The sequence below is a fragment of the Danio rerio genome, chromosome 17 (assembly GCF_052040795.2).
Source record: "Danio rerio strain M-AB ecotype USA chromosome 17, GRCz13ab, whole genome shotgun sequence".
Classification (NCBI taxonomy): Eukaryota; Metazoa; Chordata; class Actinopteri; order Cypriniformes; family Danionidae; genus Danio; species Danio rerio.
The window spans coordinates 530001-552500 of NC_141037.1; the positions used below are offsets into that span (position 1 = coordinate 530001).

At 41.9% G+C, this 22500-nt stretch overlaps 2 protein-coding genes across 10 annotated transcripts in view; one reads left to right on the top strand and one right to left on the bottom strand.

The window, feature by feature from the left end:
- Positions 1-8817, bottom strand: part of togaram1 (TOG array regulator of axonemal microtubules 1) — a 32087-nt gene extending 23270 nt beyond the window's left edge. For all 5 annotated transcript variants that reach the window (XR_015512854.1, XM_087289843.1, XM_087289842.1 and 2 more), the window contains exons 1-3: positions 8624-8817; positions 2787-3081; positions 1650-1964 (exon numbers count right to left, since the gene is read on the bottom strand). Coding sequence is in view for 4 of the 5 variants with exons in the window: in XM_087289843.1 (XP_087145969.1) it covers positions 1650-1964; positions 2787-2981 (510 nt within the window). In the remaining variant the exon portion in view is untranslated. The remainder of the gene's footprint in view (positions 1-1649; positions 1965-2786; positions 3082-8623) is intronic.
- A 2685-nt stretch (positions 8818-11502) lies between these two features.
- klhl28 (kelch like family member 28) overlaps positions 11503-22500 on the top strand; it is a 16963-nt gene continuing 5965 nt past the window's right edge. For all 5 annotated transcript variants that reach the window (XR_015512895.1, XR_015512897.1, XR_015512896.1 and 2 more), the window contains exons 1-6: positions 11503-11596; positions 15700-15960; positions 16188-16424; positions 18627-19027; positions 19102-19545; positions 22471-22500. The exon at positions 22471-22500 is cut by the window's right edge and continues 179 nt beyond it. Coding sequence is in view for 1 of the 5 variants with exons in the window: in XM_087289996.1 (XP_087146122.1) it covers positions 15700-15960; positions 16188-16424; positions 18627-19027; positions 19102-19545; positions 22471-22500 (1373 nt within the window). In the remaining 4 variants the exon portion in view is untranslated. The remainder of the gene's footprint in view (positions 11597-15699; positions 15961-16187; positions 16425-18626; positions 19028-19101; positions 19546-22470) is intronic.

The window sequence follows — 22500 nt, forward strand, 5'->3', positions numbered from 1 at the left end:
CTTTAAGCTGAATACTAGTGTCTAGAAAAATATCTAGTCTAATATAATGAAGCAAAGATAAAAGAAATCAGTTATTAGAGTTATTAAATCTGTTATGTTTAAAAGTGGGTTGAAAATAAATCTTTCCATTAAACAGAAATTGGGGGGAAAGGGTCTAGTAATTCAGGAGGGCAAATAAATCAGATTTTATATATGCACTGTTAATTTCCTCCCTGTAAATAAGGAAAGGGAAATAAATACAATAAAAATATGAAACAAACTGTGCTTTAAGCATCTTCACTGTAAGAAAAACACTTCAGCTCCAGCAGTCCTTCAGTCAGGAGCAGTGAGGGATTTTCTCCTTTTGTTGTTTGATTATTAATAAAAGCAGTCGGCAGCAGGAATATTGCACTGTCACTTTAAGAATAGTGCGGCTCTGATATGGTTTCTCTTTCTCATGTCTTTTGATTCTCAACTTGTTAGTTTATTACACAAATGAGGGTTAATATGAATAATCACTAAACACCGCGCTCTGACACAGGTGTGCATGTATTTGACCAGTAAAGCGCTCACATTACAATGGTGTAATTCATGCCATGCGGTCTCGTTTGCGCTATTAAAAATATTAATGATTCGAATGTTCATCAATGAATGATACGCATCCTGTGCTGCAAACGTATTACAACACAAGCTTTTAGTCATGACTGTGTTTGTCCACCAGATGCCACTGTAGTTCGCCAGCAACCCCCCAGCGGACTACAGTGGCTTTAGAACTACATTTCCATACATTCTTTCGCACACACACCCGGTCTGTCATCTACACTGATTTACAAGCACAGCTGTCTCCGTTCTCCGTTGATTACCTGGACTATATATTCAGTCATTCATCCTCTGTTTGTCAGATGGTCGTTGTCGTCTTTGGTATGTTGTTCCTGATCCTTGCTCTTGTATCTATTAGTCTAGTTCCAGTTTAATCTGTCTTAGTTTCTTGTTTTGTTTGTTTGTTTGCTATTTTGTTACTCTGTACTTTGTATTTTTGTCACTTTCACTGCGCTATACATCAATTAAACTGCACTTGGATTCTACACCTGTTTCTGTTCCTGTTCTTGATCACCATAACTTGACACTTTTAGTCATTTTCATGTGAAGCTGAGCTTTGCAGAGCAACACATGTGTACTACTGTCACTTTCTATAACAGAAATGTATTTATTTATTCTAATGAGGGGTGATTTTGAATTGACTAATGGGGCCGGATCAAAAGGTCTCGCGGGCCGCATACGGCCCAGAGGCCGGACATTCCCCACCCCTGCCATGTACAGTTGAAGTGTACACCCTTCTGTGAATATTTCTTCTTCTTCTTCAAATATTTCCCAAATCATTCAGGTAACAGATTGAGGAATGCAGAAAGCCTTATTTCTTTTATTTGGGCTAGAATAAAAGCAGTGTTTAATAGTGTTAAAGTCATGTTACGCTCAATATTATTCACCCCTTCAGCAATATTAGTGTTGGATTGTCTCCAGTACAAACCACTGTTATACAATGACTTGCCTAATTACCCTAACTTTACCCTAATTACCCTAGTGAAGCCTTTACATGCCACTGTAAGCTGAACACTAGTGTCTTGAAGAATATCTAGTCTAATATGATGTGTGAAGAGAAGAGAACCTACCTCCAGACACAGGCTGGGGATGTCGAAGTCCTTGCGCGGGTGTGTGAGCATGGCGGCGGTGATGATGTTGATGGCGTCCTCTCGAACCCTGGAGTTCCTGTGGCGCAGCTGAGAGAGCAGCAGATCTAACACACGCTGCGGCCCGACGGCTCGCATCAGCTGCTGAAACACGCTCATGTACTCCTGCCGTGCGACGCTCCGCGAGTCCCCCAGCGCCCGCACCGTCACCGCCGCGATCTCCTTGTAGTAGCGCTCCACGTCCACACCCAGATTCTGCACCAGCAGGCTGAGGAGCTGCAGAGCGCCATGCAGGACCTGCAGGAGGATAACGGAGACTGATAACATGCTGTAAAACACCTCTGCTGTCTCTAGAGTGTGTAGTGAAGTTTCAGCACACAGATGATGCTCTCTAGCTCTCGGAAATGAGTGCGCCAGTGTGAGTGTGTGTGTCAGTCTATGTCGCTCCTCTCTCTGTTCATCTATAACTCCACATCTATAATCCTCTTAGTCTATGCTGACATCATCTTCAGCAGCTCAAACACTCTAATGGCGAATGGACAGACGGCTGCTTCTCACTCAGGGCTGCTGGACATGCTAATGAGATGGGCACTAGAGGGCGGGGCTTTCCCCCTCTGATGACATGTACAAAAGGGAAATGTCAATCAAAGTGTTTCCTTTATCAAGGCTTATTATAACAGTCAGTCATTTTCTTTTTGGCATAGTCCCTTTATTAATCAGGGGTTGCCACAGCGGAATGAACTGCCAACTTATTAGAGGCTGCTGGAGAGATTCACACTGCTGACACACACTTAAAAGTCATTTTGCATAAAAGCTGGCCTTTAAAATAATGATATGTTCTTGTATTATTATTATTATTAGCTTTTTAACAAAGACAAAAGTACAAACAGCAGGTTTAACAATAAACATGAGGGAAAATTTAGGCGAAAAAACACAAACTGAGATTGAAAAATGCACGAGCGGTGAACTGATGACCTCCACAGCCAATCACAGTCATGTCTGCTCAGCTTGTGAACACAACAGCCAATCAGCTGTGTTTTAGTGCGCACTCAACAGCGCTCCAATTGTTTTTTGAAATGACCAACCCCTACCGAAACTACCGCATCGCTTCATCCCTACCTTGAAGTTGTTGTCGTCCAGCAGGCGGCGCAGGAACTGTATGAAGTCAGCGATGCAGGCGGAGGGAAGCTGCTGCAGGTCCAGCTCCAGCAGCAGCATCTTCAGCTCCTCCACACCGCTGGTCCGGCTCTGGTAGTTCTGCTGGTCCAGCAGCTGCTGGTGTAACTCCTGAGGGATCAGCCCATAAATCATCATGATCTGCTGCTGCTCACGCACACAGACACGCAGAGAAATCTGTCATGATGATGAGGATGATGAGGGACGCTGAGACTTCAGATGAGGAGGAGACATGGTCCTGAAGAAGAGCGGAGCACAGGGAGACATCACACACTGCACAAACGCTTTCATTTATTCTGGATTATTCAGTCCGCTCATCTTTATTCCTACAGCGCTTTTACAGAGTAGACTGTGTCAAAGCAGCTTCACATTGAAGATCATAGTGAAATGTTCAGTTCAGTTTAGCTCAGTGTGGTTTAATATTCAATATTAGTATATTCAGTATTATTTACTACTGTGTAGACTGCAGGATATTGGACAAATCTGGCATTGCGATATTTTGTTATTCTGCCATATACATTGCGATGTGATGAATACAGAGTCACCAGATGACTTGAATATCTCTATTTGGAAATACTGTACAATTTTAGACTGATTGGGATGATTCTGTTGCGGAGTGCATCTGCATAAAATCTGAAAATCAATCTCCAAGCATTGATAAATACAATAAGGAAAAGCTTGCAATTGAAACAAACTGTCTTAATCGCTTTCTGTGTCTAACATTATTCAGACACGGTCATTGAATAATAAAAATACAAATAATCCAATACAATTATTCAATTTTAAAGTTACTCGCTGTACAGTTTCTTGTGGCTGGAGGCTATTAAAATCCTTATACAGTCACAGGCCTCAAACGCACATGCAAATGACCAATTATAACACAGACCCAACACTGAAAGTCCTGCGATGTGACTATTGCCAATGATCACAATGCGATATCGATGCTGAAACCATATAGGCATGGTCTGGTATAAGATTCTGATGATATGATAACTTTTGATAAAATTATGACGGTATTGTGATTTATGGAGACCCAGAAAGGTCGTGATGGTGGAAGAAAAAAACCCCCGGAGTGATGGGTAAACATATTTTTGAAAGTTTTCACATTCCCTCGCAAAACTGTTGTTCGACAAACACTTCACCTCATACTTGACAACCCTCCGGTTTTTGCCGGGATTCTCCTGTATTTTATCATTATATCCCATTATTAGCTATTTTCCTACATCTCTCTCATATTTTTAATCTTGAAAGCATGTTGAGATTAATATAAAACAGTCTGAATTCACTTTTCTTCTATTAAAGCTGAGCGTCGATCAGCGCTCCTCATATGCAACCTCTGAATCAGTGAATGCATGTATAAGCGCTGACTGACGGACGCGCTCCGTATGATAAACTCATCCCAGATCAGCTTCTGTACACGTCATTTAAAGTGACACCACTGCTATCAAACAAGAGAACAGCAGCAAATGAATCTCTCGTTCTGTTTGGTAACAGTGGTGTCACTTTACGAACACACTGATATATAACCAAAGCATGCTTTGACCATTTGTCCTCATTTAAGGTTTACAAATTAAGTGTATTTGCCTGTTTAAACACACAACCGAATCCCAACATGTCCAGCACTTTAGCTACTCTTTAAAGGAGCACAGCTGATCTGGGAGTCAGTCAGCGCTTATACATGCATTCACTGATTCAGAGGTTGCATATGAGGAGCGCTGATCGACGCTCAGCTTTAATAGAAGAAAAGTGAATTCAGACTGTTTTATATTAATCTCAACATGCTTTCAAGATTAAAAATATAAGAGAGATGTAGGAAAATACCAAAAATAGGATATAATGGTAAAATACAGGAGAATCCCGGCAAAACTGGAGGGTTGTCAAGTATGAGGTGAAGTGTTTGTCGAACAACAGTTTTGCGAGGGAAAAATATGTTTACCCATCACTCCGGTTATTTTTTTTCCACCATCACGACCCTTCCGGGTCTCCATAGACTACTGCTGTAAATATTATATATTTTAAATGTCTGCGTAAAACAACTAAAACAATAAAGTTCCCTTTTAAGCACAATATATTTTATTTTAAGCAACATTTGGAATATTTTGTAACAGCAAACAAACATGCCAGGCTTAATAATTCAATTTATTGAATATTAATATTAATTATTAATAATAATTAATAATTAATATTAATTATTGACTTCTGCAATCTTCATTTATTTTAAAAACAGTTTTTTTTACAATTTAAAACAGCATCTTCAGATCTTTTCTGCTGGAAATACAGCTGCCCTAAAAAACAAACAAAAAAGTAAATAAAAAAATTATTACATACATTAGGAACGGTATTGCAGGACATTTGGACTTTTCCAAACCACAGTATACTTTGAAAATGGTTATCATCACATGCCTAAAACCATATATTGTGCAGCCCTACTACTAAATACAGTCTTATCAAATACCAGTTAAAAGGGCTATACATAAGTATACAATATTCAATGAGAACTCATCATCATTTACTCTCCCTTTACCTGTGTCAAACCTTTATAAGTTTCTTCTGATGAACAGAAAAAAAAGATATGCTAAAGAATGCTGAAAATGTACTACTGGAGTCAATAGTTACAGGTTTCCAACATTCTTCAAAATATCTTCTTCTGTGTTCAACAGAAGAAAGAAACTCAAAGATTTGGAAGAAACATTTGTGGGAGAGTAAATAATGAATAAATGTACGGTTCTGACTGAACAGTATTTGCAGTATTTCTGAAGAGCCCAATGTTATCAATACTGTGCATGTTATTATATTTTCTTGCTTAGGGTTTTTAGTCCAAATATTTACACATTTTTTAATCAAGTAGCATTTTCTAGACAAGCAACAAATGCTGTCTAATTTTCAGAAATAAGGAGTTAAAATGAAGAGAGTTTTTCACTAAAACAAGCCAAATAATCTGACACTGGGGGAAGAGAAATCATCTTGTTCCTTTTGACATTAGGAAAAAAGACCCCTCAGTAAATGTAATGTAATGTGTATTTATATAGCGCATTTATTGTGTGTGGCCATACACCCAGAGCACTTCACAATCATGAGTAGGGTTGTAACGGTATGAATTTTTTACGGTATGATAATCGTCTAAAACAATACCACGGTTTGACGGTTTCGCGGTATACGGTATTAAATAGTAATTCTCATAGCAAAGACCCTGAAAAGAATAAGAACACGTTTTCTGACTGAACAAAGGTTTTATTTCAACAAACTTTTGAAAGAACCATTTTAATAGAACTATAGAAGTCTTTTATAAAAATAAACTGAAAAATCTCCCATTTTAATAAATTAAATTAGAAGGAATAAACAAGCAGGGTCTTTTAAGATTAGACAAAAATAAACTTAAACTGTCCTTCCTGATAAGCAGGATAAATGGGAGACCAAAAGTGCAATACCAAGTTTATGGCTGTAAACATGTATTTAAAGCGTTGTTTTTTTCAGTCTAGGTTGTGATGAAGAAATGTAAGCATGTTGAGATTTTCAGGACTTAATCTTGACCGCTGAGGTGAGAGAATGTGTCCACTTGTACAATGAACAAATAAAAAAATAAGAAAATAATAAATAATGTGTCAAAGTCCAAATAAACATGGTGCAAATCCTCAGTAAAAAATAGATATAAATATTTACTATACTATAAATAGTTACATAACGAAACTAGATTCAATATGGAACATCCTTAGGTTTTATGTGCCAGCATGGATATGGTTGTCTGTGGATATGGATTTGGATATGGTTGTCTGCAATGCAGACAAACAGCTGCACCTTCATTTGCGTCTTTTGAAAACAGCAAGAGCAGCAGTTCGTCTTTGCTGTGTCACTGTTTTGTCATGTTTCTGTGCTGCTGTGCATGCAAAAGTACTTAGTATGAGAATTATTTCATGCAAAACTTTTTTTTTGCGTTTTATTTAGCCGCGCATAAATGTTTGCCTATCTCTCATTCTGTGTTGTTCAAAAAGCTCATGTTGGTCCACAAACAAAAGCGAAACCTATGCTTATTGGTTGTGATATAGCGAGTTTGAACCAATCTGGGCATGGAGGAGGGACAATGCATCAATGTATCATGTCTGGTTTGTCCGGAGACACAGTGACGAGCGTTTCTTTGTCAAATCAGCGTTGTCAAATGTTGATGACGTAACCGCACTGATTCCGGAGCCTCTGAAAGTCCGAATGTTATGTGATACAGCACTGGAAAGCTGAGATTCTCTTCTTTATGCCAATCTTTGAATTGTATGAATCGGATCAGCGGATCAAAAGTTATTAAACATTTAAGAGCAATACTTATTTTTAGCCGCGGGCGGCTGTCTCGGGTTAAAACCGTTGATATGCAATTGTTCATGGTATGATAATCGTGCACGTTCAAATCGTGGTAGACCGTCATACCGGTATATTGTGACAACCCTAATCATGAGGGGGGTCTCTCCACACCACCACCAGTGTGCAGCTCCACTTGGATGATGCGACGGCAGCCACAGGACAACAGCACCAGAGCTTCACCACACACCAGCTATTGGGGGAGAGGAGAGACAGTGATAGAGCCAATTCGGTGGATGGGGATGATTGGGAGGTCATGATCGTATGGTAGATCTGATAGAGGGACTTTGGCCAGAACACCAGGGTTACACCCCTGCTCTTTCACGAGAAGTGCAATGGGATTATTAATGAGCACAGAGAGACAGGAACTCAGTTTAACAGCTCATCTGAAAGACGGCGCTCACTGACAGTATAGAGTCCCCTTCACTACACTGGGGCATTAGGACCCACACAGACCACAGGTTGAGCGCCCCCTGCTGGCCTCACTAACACCACTGCCAACAGCAGCCGAGTGTTCCCATGTGCTCTCCCATCCAGACACTGACCAGGCTCAGCCCTGCTCAGCTTCAGTGAGTAACCGCTCTTGGGTTGCAGGATGACATGGCTGTGTAAATGTGCAGTTGCGCCCCTGATTACACACCAACTACAGTTGAAGACAGCGGAGCACCCCTTTAACATAACACATCACATGTTTAGAGGAGTGTGTGTGGATAATACGCATGTAAAGTATGGTGTGTGTTTGTGACATGTCAGCACACAAATCAGTATAACACATGTGTGACACATGTATTACAGAAGGGCTGAATGATGAGGACTTTGCTGATGTGTTCATTTCTCCAAAAGCTTATAGATCACAAATCAATGAGTTTATTCCGATAGTAGAACTCCCCACAGTCTCCTGTGAGGGTTGGGTATACAAAACACAGCTTGTGCAGTAGAAAAACCTATGGAATGTCCCCACAATTCACAAAAACAAACGCGAGTGTGTGCCTTTTGCCAGTGCTGAGGTGAACTGAAGCTGTTGCGGTGTTAAAATAGCGCTCAGCTGCTGTCACACACACACACACACACACACACACACACACACACACACACACACACACACACACACAGCTGACAGCTCTTCATGATCAACATGATCGATTAATCATCGGAGTCATGTGAACCACCTGTGGCTCTTCAGCAGTGCTCGGTCGCTCTGTACTCAACATTATGAGCATCAGAGACTCAGAAATGAGGCATTAATGCGGATTGTGCAGTGTTTAAGAGCCTCTCTCTGCACATCAGCCGTTCATCGCCATTATTATCGTCTCCAGGTGGGAGTTTCCGGCAGCACACTGCAGGATTCACGCATTAATCTGGCTGTCAGACATTAAAGAAGATCATCTTCTGGAATGGCTGAAGTGTGTGAGGTGTATCGTGGAAGAACACCAGACCTGTTATTGCAGATTGCGCTGGTCACGAGCCTCTTCCGCGCAATTCCGGCTGTTTCCTCGACGGTTTCCGCTCTGCTTCAGCGCTCGTGTTTGCTCAAACTCTGCGATCTGCGTCTGGATTTCGCTGTTTTTCTGTCGGGTTTTGATTTTCTCGCTGCTTCCATCCCAACACACAGCCAAAATGGCGCTGATGTGACAACCAGCCGCTGCCATGGCGACGCGCCCTCTGACCCGCCGCGGTGCACTGTGGGAGCTGTAGTATAAACACTTCTGCGTGGAGTTTGTGAATTATTCAGCTGCAGTGTTCATTCATCAGTTCATTCATTTTCCTTTGGCTTAGTCCCTTATTTATCAGGGGTCACCGCACCGTAATGATCCGCCAACCATTTCAGCACATGCTTTACACATATGCACAGCTGCAACCCAGTACTCGGAAACACCCATACACACTGAATTCACACACACACACACTCATACACTACGGCCAATTTAGTTCATCAGTTCCCCTATAGCGCATGTGTTTGGACTGTGGGGGAAACCGGAGCACCCGGAAGAAAACCCACACCAACACGGGGAGAACATGCAAACTCCACACAGAAACACCAGCTGACCCAGCCGGGACTCAAACCAGAGACCTTCTTGCTGTGAGGTCACAGTGTGACACCACTGAGCCACCATGCCACCTGCTGCAGCGTTTCTAGGACAAATAAATATTAATTAAAGTACAACATCAAACTGTTTACAAAGCCTGTCTTGGTCGAACAGATTTGTTTATATTTTATTATTATCATTATACACTGACAGTGTGTGTAATAATATTATTTAATAGTATTAATTCATATTATATATGTATATATATATATATATATATATGTATATATATATATATATATATATATATATATATATATATATATATATATATATATATATATATATATATATATATATATATATATATATATATATGATCCTAATAATTATAGTAATTATTTGAGTCAATAAAGAGTCTATAAGAAACAGGAAAGAAACAATAACGAGAAAGAATGAGAGAAGAACACAGATAATTAAAAATAAATGAATGGTAAGCAGATTAAAATATATTTGAATTGAAAAGTAAATGGCTCATGAACAGTCTAACAAATGAAATAATATTCAATAATTTATTTATATTTATAATGTATTTATGTCATAATTTTTATTACTTTTTGTAATATATACTTTTAATGTTATCCTTATTCTTTTCATTGTTGTAATATTATAATCTAAAATCATTTATGATATTTATTTATAATAATTATTTACAATTATCTATATTAGAATAATTATAGTAATTATCTGAGTCATTATGGAGTCTTTGATAAAAAGCTAAGAAACAATAACAAAAATTTGAAAAAATACATGTTTCAACTTAGAAACAATAAATAAATAAATAAATAACAGGGTGCTCCAGTTTCCCCTACAGTCCAAAGACATGCGGTTCAGGTGAATTGGGTAGGCTAAATTGTCTGTAGTGTATGAGTGTTTCCCAGTAATGTGTTGCAGCTGGAAGGGCATCTGCTGCATAAAACGTGCTGGATAAGTTGGCGGTTCATTCCGCTGTAGTGACCCCAGATTATTAAAGGGACTAAGCCAAAAAAGAAAATGAATGCATGAAGAAATAAATAGGGCTGCACAGTGGTGCAGTGGGTAGTATGTTCACCTCACAGAAAATAAGGTCGCTGGTTTGAATCTCAGCTGGGTCAGTTGGTGTTTCTGTGTGGAGTTTGCATGTTCTCCCCGTGTTGGCGTGGGTTTCCTCCTGGTGCTCCGGTTTTCCCCACAGTCCAAACACATGCGCTATAGGGGAACTGATCAACTAAACTGGCCGTAGTATATTAGTGTGAATGAGTGTGTATGGATGTTTCCCAGTGATGGGTTGCAGCTGGAAGGGCATAAATGAATAAATTAATTAATAAATGAATGAATTAATTAATAAATCAATGAACGAATAAATAAAAAGGTAAATAAATAAATAAATGAATCAATAAATTAACGAACAAATAATGTATAATTAAAAATAATAATAAATAAAAATAAATGAATAAACAAATGAATAATAAATAAATAAATAATTAAATTAATTAATTATTTAATAAATAAATCAATGAATACACGTGTAAAAAGTTTTTTGAATAAATAAAAATAGCAATAAAAATAAATAAATGAATAAATAAATTAATAGGGAGCTAATTGAATATATATATATATATATATATATATATATATATATATATATATATATATAAAAATAAATGACTACTAAACTAATAAATGAAACATTAATAATTAATTTAAAAATAATTACTATTTATAATATATGTATAATGTATTAGGTTGTGCAATATTATAGGTCTAATGAGTTATTTAATTTTTTAAATATAATAGTAGCTTATGAATTATGATGAATTGTGCTGTAATGGCAAATATGAATATTGTGTATATATACGAGCATTGTGTCTCTGAGTGTGTGCGTCTCTGAGTGTGTGTTAATGAATCTCTCACTCAGTGTCTATTTTAAGCTTTATCAGTGTTGCATCAGAGAGCAGCTCCAGGGCAACACACACACACACACACACACACACACACACATTTACATATATATCTATGTTTCTGTGTGTGTGTGTGTGTGTGTTGTAGTAGTATATATACATACATACATATATATACAGATAGATAGACAGACAAACAGATAGACAGAGAGACACACATATTAAACACAGCTGCTGTAGACAGAAGTGTGCTGTCCTGTATATGATATAAATGAGAGTGAAGCTCTCTCCTCTGGCTTTTCTTGGCTGTTATTGGCTTTATTTTGCTCCGCGCGCTGCCGCTGAGTTCCCGGAAGTGACGCATGCGCTGATTTGTGTTTGTTTTCCTGACAGTCGCGGCCGTGTTGCGCATCAAACTGCCAGAAATCAGCGAGACCCGCAGGTAAATATGTCTAAACACTCGTTTTCTTCAATGCAGGGTGTGAACTGGGGCTCGGGGGCCGCTGGAGGAGCGCTGAGGAGCGGCTTTGGGCTGAGGAGAGACGGGCTGCGGATGCTAATGCTAATCTAGCAGAGCACTAGCCGCTCCAGGTTTCCACTTCCACACTTCACACAGAGAAACAGTGAGGATGACCAGCTCTGACAACAACACCTCTGCCTGATGAGCTGGGGCTCTAATCTTAACCAGTGCTGCTGCTGTCTATCTAGTGCGCGTGTTTATCTTCATAGGGCGCGTTTACTTTGTCTGTGTGGTGCTGAGTGCTCTCAGTAGTGTGCTGTCTGTGTGTTAACATGTACAAGCACCGGCAGGTTGAGTGCTCTTAATGGTTTGCTGTGTGTCAGGTTGAGTGCTCTCAGTCTGTGTGTCAGCATGAAGATGCACAGGAAGGTTGAGTGCTCTCTGTAGTGTGCAGTCTGTGTGTCCGCATGTTAGAGCACTGGTTTGAGTGCTCTCAGTAGTGTGCAATATCTATGAAAGACAGAAACAGTGAGGATGAACAGCTTTGACAACATCTCTGACTGATGAGCTGGAATTCTGGTTCATTATCGGCTCTGTGTCAAACCCAGGCCTGCTGCTGTCTGTCTAGTGCGCGTGTTTGTCTTCATAGGGCGCATTTACTTTCTCTGTGTGTCAGCATGTAGAAGGACAGACAGGTTGAGTGCTCTCAGTAGTGTGCTGTCCGTGTGTCAGCATGTATAAGCACTGGCAGGTTGAGTGCTCTTAGTAGTGTGCTGTCTGTTTGTCAGGAGGTATAAGCACTGGCAGGTTGAGTGCTCTCAGTAGTGTGCTGTCTGTGTGTCAGGAGGTATAAGCACTGGCAGGTTGAGTGCACTCAGTAGTGTGCTGTCTGTGTGTCAGCATGGAGATGTACAGGAAGGTTGAGTGCTCTTAGTAGTGTGCTGTCTGTGTGTCAGGAGGTATAAGCACTGGCAGGTTGAGTGCACTCAGTAGTGTGCTGTCTGTGTGTCAGCATGAAGATGTACAGGAAGGTTGAGTGCTCTTAGTAGTGTGCTGTCTGTTTGTCAGGAGGTATAAGCACTGGCAGGTTGAGTGCACTCAGTAGTGTGCTGTCTGTGTGTCAGCATGAAGATGTACAGGAAGGTTGAGTACTCTTAGTTGTGTGCTGTCTTTGTGTCAGGTTGAGTGCACTCAGTAGTGTGCTGTCTGTATGTCAGCATGAAGATGTACAGGAAGGTTGAGTACTCTCAGTAGTGTGCTGTCTGTGGGTCCGCATGTAGAAGGACAGACAGGTTGAGTGCACTCAGTAGTGTGCTGTCTGTGTGTCAGCAGGTATAAGCACTGGCAGATTGAGTGCTCTCAGTAGTGTGCTGTCTGTATGTCAGATTGGGTGCTTTCAGTAGTGTGCTGTCTGTGTGTCAGGTTGAGTGCTCTCAGTAGTGTGCTGTCTGTGTGTCAGATTGAGTGCTCTCAGTAGTGTGCTGTCTGTATGTCAGATTGAGTGCTCTCAGTAGTGTGCTGTCTGTGTGTCAGATTGAGTGCTCTCAGTAGTGTGCTGTCTGTGTGTCAGATTGAGTGCTCTCAGTAGTGTGCTGTCTGTGTGTCAGATTGAGTGCTCTCAGTAGTGTGCTGTCTGTGTGTCAGATTGAGTGCTCTCAGTAGTGTACTGTCTGTATGTCAGATTGGGTGCTCTCAGTAGTGTGCTGTCTGTGTGTCAGATTGAGTGCTCTCAGTAATGTGCTGTCTGTATGTCAGATTGAGTGCTCTCAGTAGTGTGCTGTCTGTATGTCAGCATGAAGATGTACAGGAAGGTTGAGTACTCTCAGTAGTGTGCTGTCTGTGGGTCCGCATGTAGAAGGACAGACAGGTTGAGTGCACTCAGTAGTGTGCTGTCTGTGTGTCAGCAGGTATAAGCACTGGCAGATTGAGTGCTCTCAGTAGTATGCTGTCTGTATGTCAGATTGGGTGCTTTCAGTAGTGTGCTGTCTGTGTGTCAGGTTGAGTGCTCTCAGTAGTGTGCTGTCTGTGTGTCAGATTGAGTGCTCTCAGTAGTGTGCTGTCTGTATGTCAGATTGAGTGCTCTCAGTAGTGTGCTGTCTGTGTGTCAGATTGAGTGCTCTCAGTAGTGTGCTGTCTGTGTGTCAGATTGAGTGCTCTCAGTAGTGTGCTGTCTGTGTGTCAGATTGAGTGCTCTCAGTAGTGTGCTGTCTGTGTGTCAGATTGAGTGCTCTCAGTAGTGTACTGTCTGTATGTCAGATTGGGTGCTCTCAGTAGTGTGCTGTCTGTGTGTCAGATTGAGTGCTCTCAGTAATGTGCTGTCTGTATGTCAGATTGAGTGCTCTCAGTAGTGTGCTGTCTGTATGTCAGCATGAAGATGTACAGGAAGGTTGAGTACTCTCAGTAGTGTGCTGTCTGTGGGTCCGCATGTAGAAGGACAGACAGGTTGAGTGCACTCAGTAGTGTGCTGTCTGTGTGTCAGCAGGTATAAGCACTGGCAGATTGAGTGCTCTCAGTAGTATGCTGTCTGTATGTCAGATTGGGTGCTTTCAGTAGTGTGCTGTCTGTGTGTCAGGTTGAGTGCTCTCAGTAGTGTGCTGTCTGTGTGTCAGATTGAGTGCTCTCAGTAGTGTGCTGTCTGTATGTCAGATTGAGTGCTCTCAGTAGTGTGCTGTCTGTGTGTCAGATTGAGTGCTCTCAGTAGTGTGCTGTCTGTGTGTCAGATTGAGTGCTCTCAGTAGTGTGCTGTCTGTGTGTCAGATTGAGTGCTCTCAGTAGTGTGCTGTCTGTGTGTCAGATTGAGTGCTCTCAGTAGTGTACTGTCTGTATGTCAGATTGGGTGCTCTCAGTAGTGTGCTGTCTGTGTGTCAGATTGAGTGCTCTCAGTAATGTGCTGTCTGTATGTCAGATTGAGTGCTCTCAGTAGTGTGCTGTCTGTATGTCAGCATGAAGATGTACAGGAAGGTTGAGTACTCTCAGTAGTGTGCTGTCTGTGGGTCCGCATGTAGAAGGACAGACAGGTTGAGTGCACTCAGTAGTGTGCTGTCTGTGTGTCAGCAGGTATAAGCACTGGCAGATTGAGTGCTCTCAGTAGTGTGCTGTCTGTATGTCAGATTGGGTGCTTTCAGTAGTGTGCTGTCTGTGTGTCAGATTGAGTGCTCTCAGTAGTGTGCTGTCTGTATGTCAGATTGAGTGCTCTCAGTAGTGTGCTGTCTGTGTGTCAGATTGAGTGCTCTCAGTAGTGTGCTGTCTGTGTGTCAGATTGAGTGCTCTCAGTAGTGTGCTGTCTGTGTGTCAGATTGAGTGCTCTCAGTAGTGTGCTGTCTGTGTGTCAGATTGAGTGCTCTCAGTAGTGTGCTGTCTGTGTGTCAGATTGAGTGCTCTCAGTAGTGTGCTGTCTGTATGTCAGATTGAGTGCTCTCAGTAGTGTGCTGTCTGTGTGTCAGATTGAGTGCTCTCAGTAGTGTGCTGTCTGTGTGTCAGATTGAGTGCTCTCAGTAGTGTGCTGTCTGTGTGTCAGATTGAGTGCACTCAGTAGTGTGCTGTCTGTGTGTCAGCATGAAGATGTACAGGAAGGTTGAGTGCTCTCAGCAGTGTGCTGTCTGTGTGTCCGCATGTAGAAGGACAGACAATTTGAGTGCTCTCAGTAGTGTGCTGTCTGTGTGTCAGCATGAAGGTGAAAGGTTGAGTGCTCTCAGTAGTGTGCTGTTTGTGTGTCACCATGTAGAAGCAGTGGCAGGTTGAGTGCACTCAGTAGTGTGCTGTCTGTATGTCAGGTTGAGTGCACTAAGTAGTGTGCTGTCTGTGTGTCAGCATGTAGAAGGACAGACAAGTTGAGTGCTCTCAGTAGTGTGCTGTCTGTGTGTCAGCATGAAGATCTACAGGAAGGTTGAGTGCTCTCAGTAGTGTGCTTAAAGTGCAGTGTGGGCTGTGTTTTATTCTGCAAGTGTTCACTGAGCTCAGTATTTGCTGGGAAATCTCCTCTTCATTCAGCATGAGTCAATATAAATATGAATGAGTGAATGAACCCTGCCCTGTGTGTGTGTGTGTGTGTGTGTGTGTGTGTGTGTGTGTGTGTGTGTGCGCAGATGGAGCAGCAGGCGAAGTCGTACATGTTTGCGAGCCTGACGCGGCCTCACTCCGAGCAGCTCCTGCAGGGTCTGCAGCTCCTCCGGCAGGATCATGAGCTCTGCGATATCGTGCTGCGCGTGGGCGACGCGAAGATCCACGCACACAAGGTGGTGCTGGCCAGCATCAGCCCCTACTTCAAGGCCATGTTCACCGGAAACCTGTCCGAGAAGGAGACCTCCGAGGTGGAGTTCCAGTGCATTGACGAGGCCGCGCTTAAGGTACACACACACACACACACACACACACACACACACACACACACACACACTGCATATAACATGCACATACATACACACACATCAGCCAACATACACATTAGCATAGTCAACACACACACACACACACACACACACAGTTAACGCAGATGCCTGATCGTCTGTGCGTGCTGTATAATATTGTAGTGTGTGAGATTTCTCTGAGTGTGTGTTTGCGCTCTCCTCCTCAGGCTATAGTGGAGTACGCATACACAGGCACCGTCTTCATCTCACAGGAAACGGTGGAGTCTCTACTTCCTGCCGCCAACCTGCTGCAGGTGAAGCTGGTGCTGAAGGAGTGCTGCAGTTTCCTGGAGAGTCAGCTGGACGCCGGAAACTGTATCGGCATCTCCCGCTTCGCCGAGACCTACGGCTGCCACGACCTGTGCCTCGCCGCCAGCAAGTTCATCTGCCAGCACTTCGAGGAGGTTTGCATTCCTCTCATTCATTTATACAGCACACTCAGAAACAACTAATGGAGTTACGACACTGATTTACAGAGGAAACTGCACATGCTTTATATCAGGTGTGAAGGTTGCTGAAAGGAAATTCAGAGCATTTCTCAGGCGGTGTTTGGCAAATCAGTGAAATGAAACACCAAACTACAACATAATATCTGCCATGAGCACAGCCACATCAGCATCACCATCACTTACAGCAGAATTATGCACAATCCAGCATAAAGTCATTCATCCTCAGTGCCTGATAGCTCCTCCCCTAATTAACAGCTCCTCCCCTTCACCAGCAACCCTTCCCCTTCATTAACAGCTCCTCTTCATTTTCAGCTCCTCCCCTTCATTAACAGTGCCTTCCCTCCAACAGTAACTCCTCCTCTTTATTTTCTGCTCCTCCTCTTCATTAACAGCTCCTCCCCTTCACCAATAACTCCTCCTCTTCATTAGCAGCTCTTCCCCTTCACCAATAACTCCTCCTCTTCATTAGCAGCTCCTCCCCTTAACCAATAACTCCTCCTCTTCATTAGCAGCTCTTCCCCTTCACCAATAACTCCTCCTCTTCATTAACAGCTCTTCCCCTTCATTTTTAACCCCTCCTCTTCATTTTCAGCTCCTCCCCTTCATTAACAGCCCCTCCCCTAATATTTTTAACTCCTTCTCTTCATTTTCAGCTCCTCCTCTTTATTAACAGCTCCTCCCCTTCATTAACAGCCCCTCCCCTTCATTTTTAACTCCTTCTCTTCATTTTCAGCTCCTCCCCTCCATTAACAGCTCCTCCCCTTCACCAGAAACTGCCCCTCATTGATTTCAGCTTATCTTTATTAATAGCTCCTCCCCTTCACCAGTACTCCTCCTCTTTGTTTTTAGCTCCTCCCCTCCATTAACAGCTCCTCCCCTTCACCAGTAACCCCTCCTCTTCATTAACAGCTCTTCCCCTTCATTTGTAACTCCTCCTCTTCATTTTCAGCTCCTCCCCTTCATTAACAGCCCCTCCCCTAATATTTTTAACTCCTTCTCATCGTTTTCAGCTCATCTTTATTAATAGCTCCTCCCCTTCACCAGTACTCCTCCTCTTTGTTTTTAGCTCCTCCCCTTCATTATCAGCCCCTCCTCTTCAACAGCAACGCCTCAACTTCATTTTCAGCTCCTCCTCTTCATCATCTCCCCTCTCCTTCGTCTGTAGCTCCTACTCATCATCTGTAGTGCCTCCCCTTTATCAGCTCCTCCTCTTCATTAACAGCTCCTCCCCTTCACCAATAACCCCTACTCTTCATTAACAGCTCTTCCCCTTCATTTTAACTCCTCCTCTTCATTTCAGCTCTTCCCCTCCATTAACAGCTCCTCCCCTTCACCAGAAACTGCCCCTCATTGATTTCAGCTTATCTTTATTAATAGCTCCTCCCCTTCACCAGTACTCCTCCTCTTTGTTTTTAGCTCCTCCCCTCCATTAACAGCTCCTCCCCTTCACCAGTAACTGCCCCTCATCGTTTTCAGCTCATCTTTATTAATAGCTCCTCCCCTTCACCAGTACTCCTCCTCTTTGTTTTTAGCTCCTCCCCTTCATTATCAGCCCCTCCTCTTCAACAGCAACGCCTCAACTTCATTTTCAGCTCCTCCTCTTCATCATCTCCCCTCTCCTTCGTCTGTAGCTCCTACTCATCATCTGTAGTGCCTCCCCTTTATCAGCTCCTCCTCTTCATTAACAGCTCCTCCCCTTCACCAGTAACTGCCCCTCATTGATTTCAGCTCATCTTTATTAATAGCTCCTCCCCTTCACAAGTACTCCTCCTCTTTGTTTTTAGCTCCTCCCCTTCATTATCAGCCCCTCCTCTTCAACAGCAACGCCTCAACTTCATTTTCAGCTCCTCCTCTTCATCATCTCCCCTCTCCTTCGTCTGTAGCTCCTACTCATCATCTGTAGTGCCTCCCCTTTATCAGCTCCTCCTCTTCATTAACAGCTCCTCCAATATTTTGACCAAATAAATGTGTGTGTGTGTGTGTGTGTATGTGTGTACTGTCATTATGTGTATATATAAATAAAAACATGCATGCATATATGTCAGAAAATGATTATTTAGATTTAGATATCAATGTGATTAGTCTTTGCTGAGCATTACTATTTATATTACAAAATGAAGATTCATTCAGAATATCCTGCTGTGCATCATTCCTCAGGTGTGCCAGACGGAGGAGTTCTTCGAGCTGACGCGCGCTGAGCTGGACGACATCGTGTCGAACGACTGCCTGAACGTGCTGACGGAGGAGAGCGTCTTCTACGCGCTGGAGTCCTGGATAAAGTACGACGTGTCGGAGCGGCAGCAGCACCTGGCTCAGCTCCTGCACTGCGTCCGGCTGCCGTTGCTGAGCGTCAAGTTCCTGACGCGACTCTACGAGGCCAATCACCTGATCCGGGACGACCACGCCTGCAAACACCTGCTCAACGAGGCGCTCAAGTACCACTTCATGCCTGAACACCGGCTCTCCTACCAGACCGTCCTGTCCACACGGCCCCGCTGCGCTCCCAAAGTACTGCTCGCTGTGGGGGGGAAAGCAGGACTGTTCGCCACACTGGAGAGGTGAACACACACACACACACACACACACACTCAAATATAATGCATAAACTTATACAGGTTTGTGTGTGTTTCAGTATGGAGATGTACTTCCCGCAGACGGACTCGTGGTTGGGTCTGGCTCCTCTGCCTGTACCGCGGTATGAGTTTGGGGTGGCAGTGCTGGAGCAGCAGGTGTATGTGCTGGGGGGTATTGCCACACACATGCGGCAGGGAATCAGCTACCGGCGACACGAGAGCAGTGTGGAGCGCTGGCACCCCGACACCAACACCTGGAGCTCGGAGCGCCGCATGGCCGAGTCGCGCAGCACACTGGGGGTGGTGGTGCTGGCCGGAGAACTGTACGCGCTGGGTGGATACGACGGACAGTATTACCTGCAGTCTGTGGAGAAATACCTGCCCAAGCTGAAGGAGTGGCAGCCTGTCGCCCCCATGACCAAATCACGCAGCTGCTTCGCCACCGCCGTGCTGGACGGCATGATCTACGCCATCGGCGGATACGGACCCGCACACATGAACAGGTGCACAAACCTTATTAATTTGATGCATTCTGGAGGAAAATATTGTTTATTTGATGCATTCTGGAGGAAAATATTGTTTATTTGATGCATTCTGGAGGAAAATATTGTTTATTTGATGCATTCTGGAGGAAAATATTGTTTATTTGATGCATTCTGGAGGAAAATATTATTTATTTGATGCATTCTGGAGGAAAATATTATTTATTTGATGCATTCTGGAGGAAAATATTGTTTATTTGATGCATTCTGGAGGAAAATATTGTTTATTTGATGCATTCTGGAGGAAAATATTGTTTATTTGATGCATTCTGGAGGAAAATATTGTTTATATGATGCATTCTGGAGGAAAATATTATTTATTTGATGCATTCTGGAGGAAAATATTGTTTATTTGATGCATTCTGGAGGAAAATATTGTTTATTTGATGCATTCTGGAGGAAAATCTTATTTATTTGATGCATTCTGGAGGAAAATATTGTTTATTTGATGCATTCTGGAGGAAAATATTATTTATTTGATGCATTCTGGAGGAAAATATTGTTTATTTGATGCATTCTGGAGGAAAATATTATTTATTTGATGCATTCTGGAGGAAAATATTGTTTATTTGATGCATTCTGGAGGAAAATATTATTTATTTGATGCATTCTGGAGGAAAATATTGTTTATTTGATGCATTCTGGAGGAAAATATTGTTTATTTGATGCATTCTGGAGGAAAATATTGTTTATATGATGCATTCTGGAGGAAAATATTATTTATTTGATGCATTCTGGAGGAAAATATTGTTTATTTGATGAATTCTGGAGGAAAATATTGTTTATTTGATGCATTCTGGAGGAAAATATTGTTTATTTGATGCATTCTGGAGGAAAATATTATTTATTTGATGCATTCTGGAGGAAAATATTATTTATTTGATGCATTCTGGAGGAAAATATTATTTATTTGATGCATTCTGGAGGAAAATATTGTTTATTTGATGCATTCTGGAGGAAAATATTGTTTATTTGATGCATTCTGGAGGAAAATATTGTTTATATGATGCATTCTGGAGGAAAATATTATTTATTTGATGCATTCTGGAGGAAAATATTATTTATTTGATGCATTCTGGAGGAAAATATTGTTTATTTGATGCATTCTGGAGGAAAATATTGTTTATTTGATGCATTCTGGAGGAAAATATTGTTTATTTGATGCATTCTGGAGGAAAATATTGTTTATTTGATGCATTCTGGAGGAAAATATTATTTATTTGATGCATTCTGGAGGAAAATATTGTTTATTTGATGCATTCTGGAGGAAAATATTGTTTATTTGATGCATTCTGGAGGAAAATATTGTTTATTTGATGCATTCTGGAGGAAAATATTGTTTATTTGATGCATTCTGGAGGAAAATATTATTTATTTGATGCATTCTGGAGGAAAATATTGTTTATTTGATGCATTATGGAGGAAAATATTGTTTATTTGATGCATTCTGGAGGAAAATCTTATTTATTTGATGCATTCTGGAGGAAAATATTGTTTATTTGATGCATTCTGGAGGAAAATATTGTTTATTTGATGCATTATGGAGGAAAATATTGTTTATATGATGCATTCTGGAGGAAAATATTATTTATTTGATGCATTCTGGAGGAAAACTCATTTATCTGATAAGAGTCAGGGTTTGTGTGTGCGTGTGTGTGTGCGTGTGTGTGCGCGTGTGTGTGTGTGTGTGTGTGCGCGTGTGTGTGCGCGTGTGCGCGTGTGTTATTGTGTGTGTGTGTGTGTGAGGAGGCTCATGGGAAGGCTCTGCTGTTGTGTTTGAGTTTCCATGAGTGTCGTGTCTCTCCTGGGATGTGCTTCGCTATAAACGCGTGTGTGAAGTGGAAAACACACACTCTTGCTCTCAGCAGTCAATAATATGATTTCGCCACTTTATTTGAGTTATTCTTGCTCTAACGCTACACACACACACACACACACACACACACACACACACACACACACACAGAAATTCTGGCTTTATTATTCGTGTGTATGTGGCTTGGCGATTAATCGAAAAGTAATTGAAATCGACATTCAGAACCTGTAATCAATCTAATTCTTCCAGTTCAGTTCTTCTGGTTACTGTTGGCAGTGGTGTGAGTGAGGCCAGCAGGGGGCGACCTGAGTTTGTGTCCCGCTTTGGGGTCCTATGCCGATCCTTCCCCTTTCTCTGTCTAACACCATTAGTCAATATTATCAGCCCTTTTAAGCTATTTTTGTTTCTGATAGTCTCCAGAACAAACCATCATTATACAATAACTTGCCTAATTACCCTAATTACCCTAGTGAAGCCTTTAAATGTCACTTTAAGCTGTATAGAAGTGTCTTGAAGAATATCTAGTCTAATATTATTTACTGTCATCATGACAGAGAGGAAATAAATCAGTTATTAGAGATGAGTTATTAACACTATTATGATTAGAAATGTGCTGGAGGAATCTGCTCTCCATTAAACAGACATTAGGGAAAAAATAAACAAGCGGTCTAATAATTAAGGGGGCTAATAATTCTGACTTCAACTGTATATTTCATTTAATATGGAGACTGAGTGCATGTTTTTATTAAAGCTGATATTGGATTTGTTTTTAAATGCGTGTAAAACAATATAATCTGCACAAATAAAGTTTGGGGTTCTTCTCTAACCTCTTCTGTTGAGAGCATCATGATGGGTGTTTTACACTATAACTAAAGGGGTTCAAGCGATGGATCTGCTACAGAGAAACTGGGGGTTTTGGGAAACACTCGTCACTACATCGCTCTTTCCCAAACCATGCATCACACTGTGATAGTTCAGCCGCGAGTTACGTCACTGTAAGGAGAACACGCACCGGGACTGTGAGCTTATTTCCAGGAGACACTGTTTAAGTGTGTGTGTGTGTGTTTCAGTGTGGAGAGGTACGACCCCAGCAAAGACTC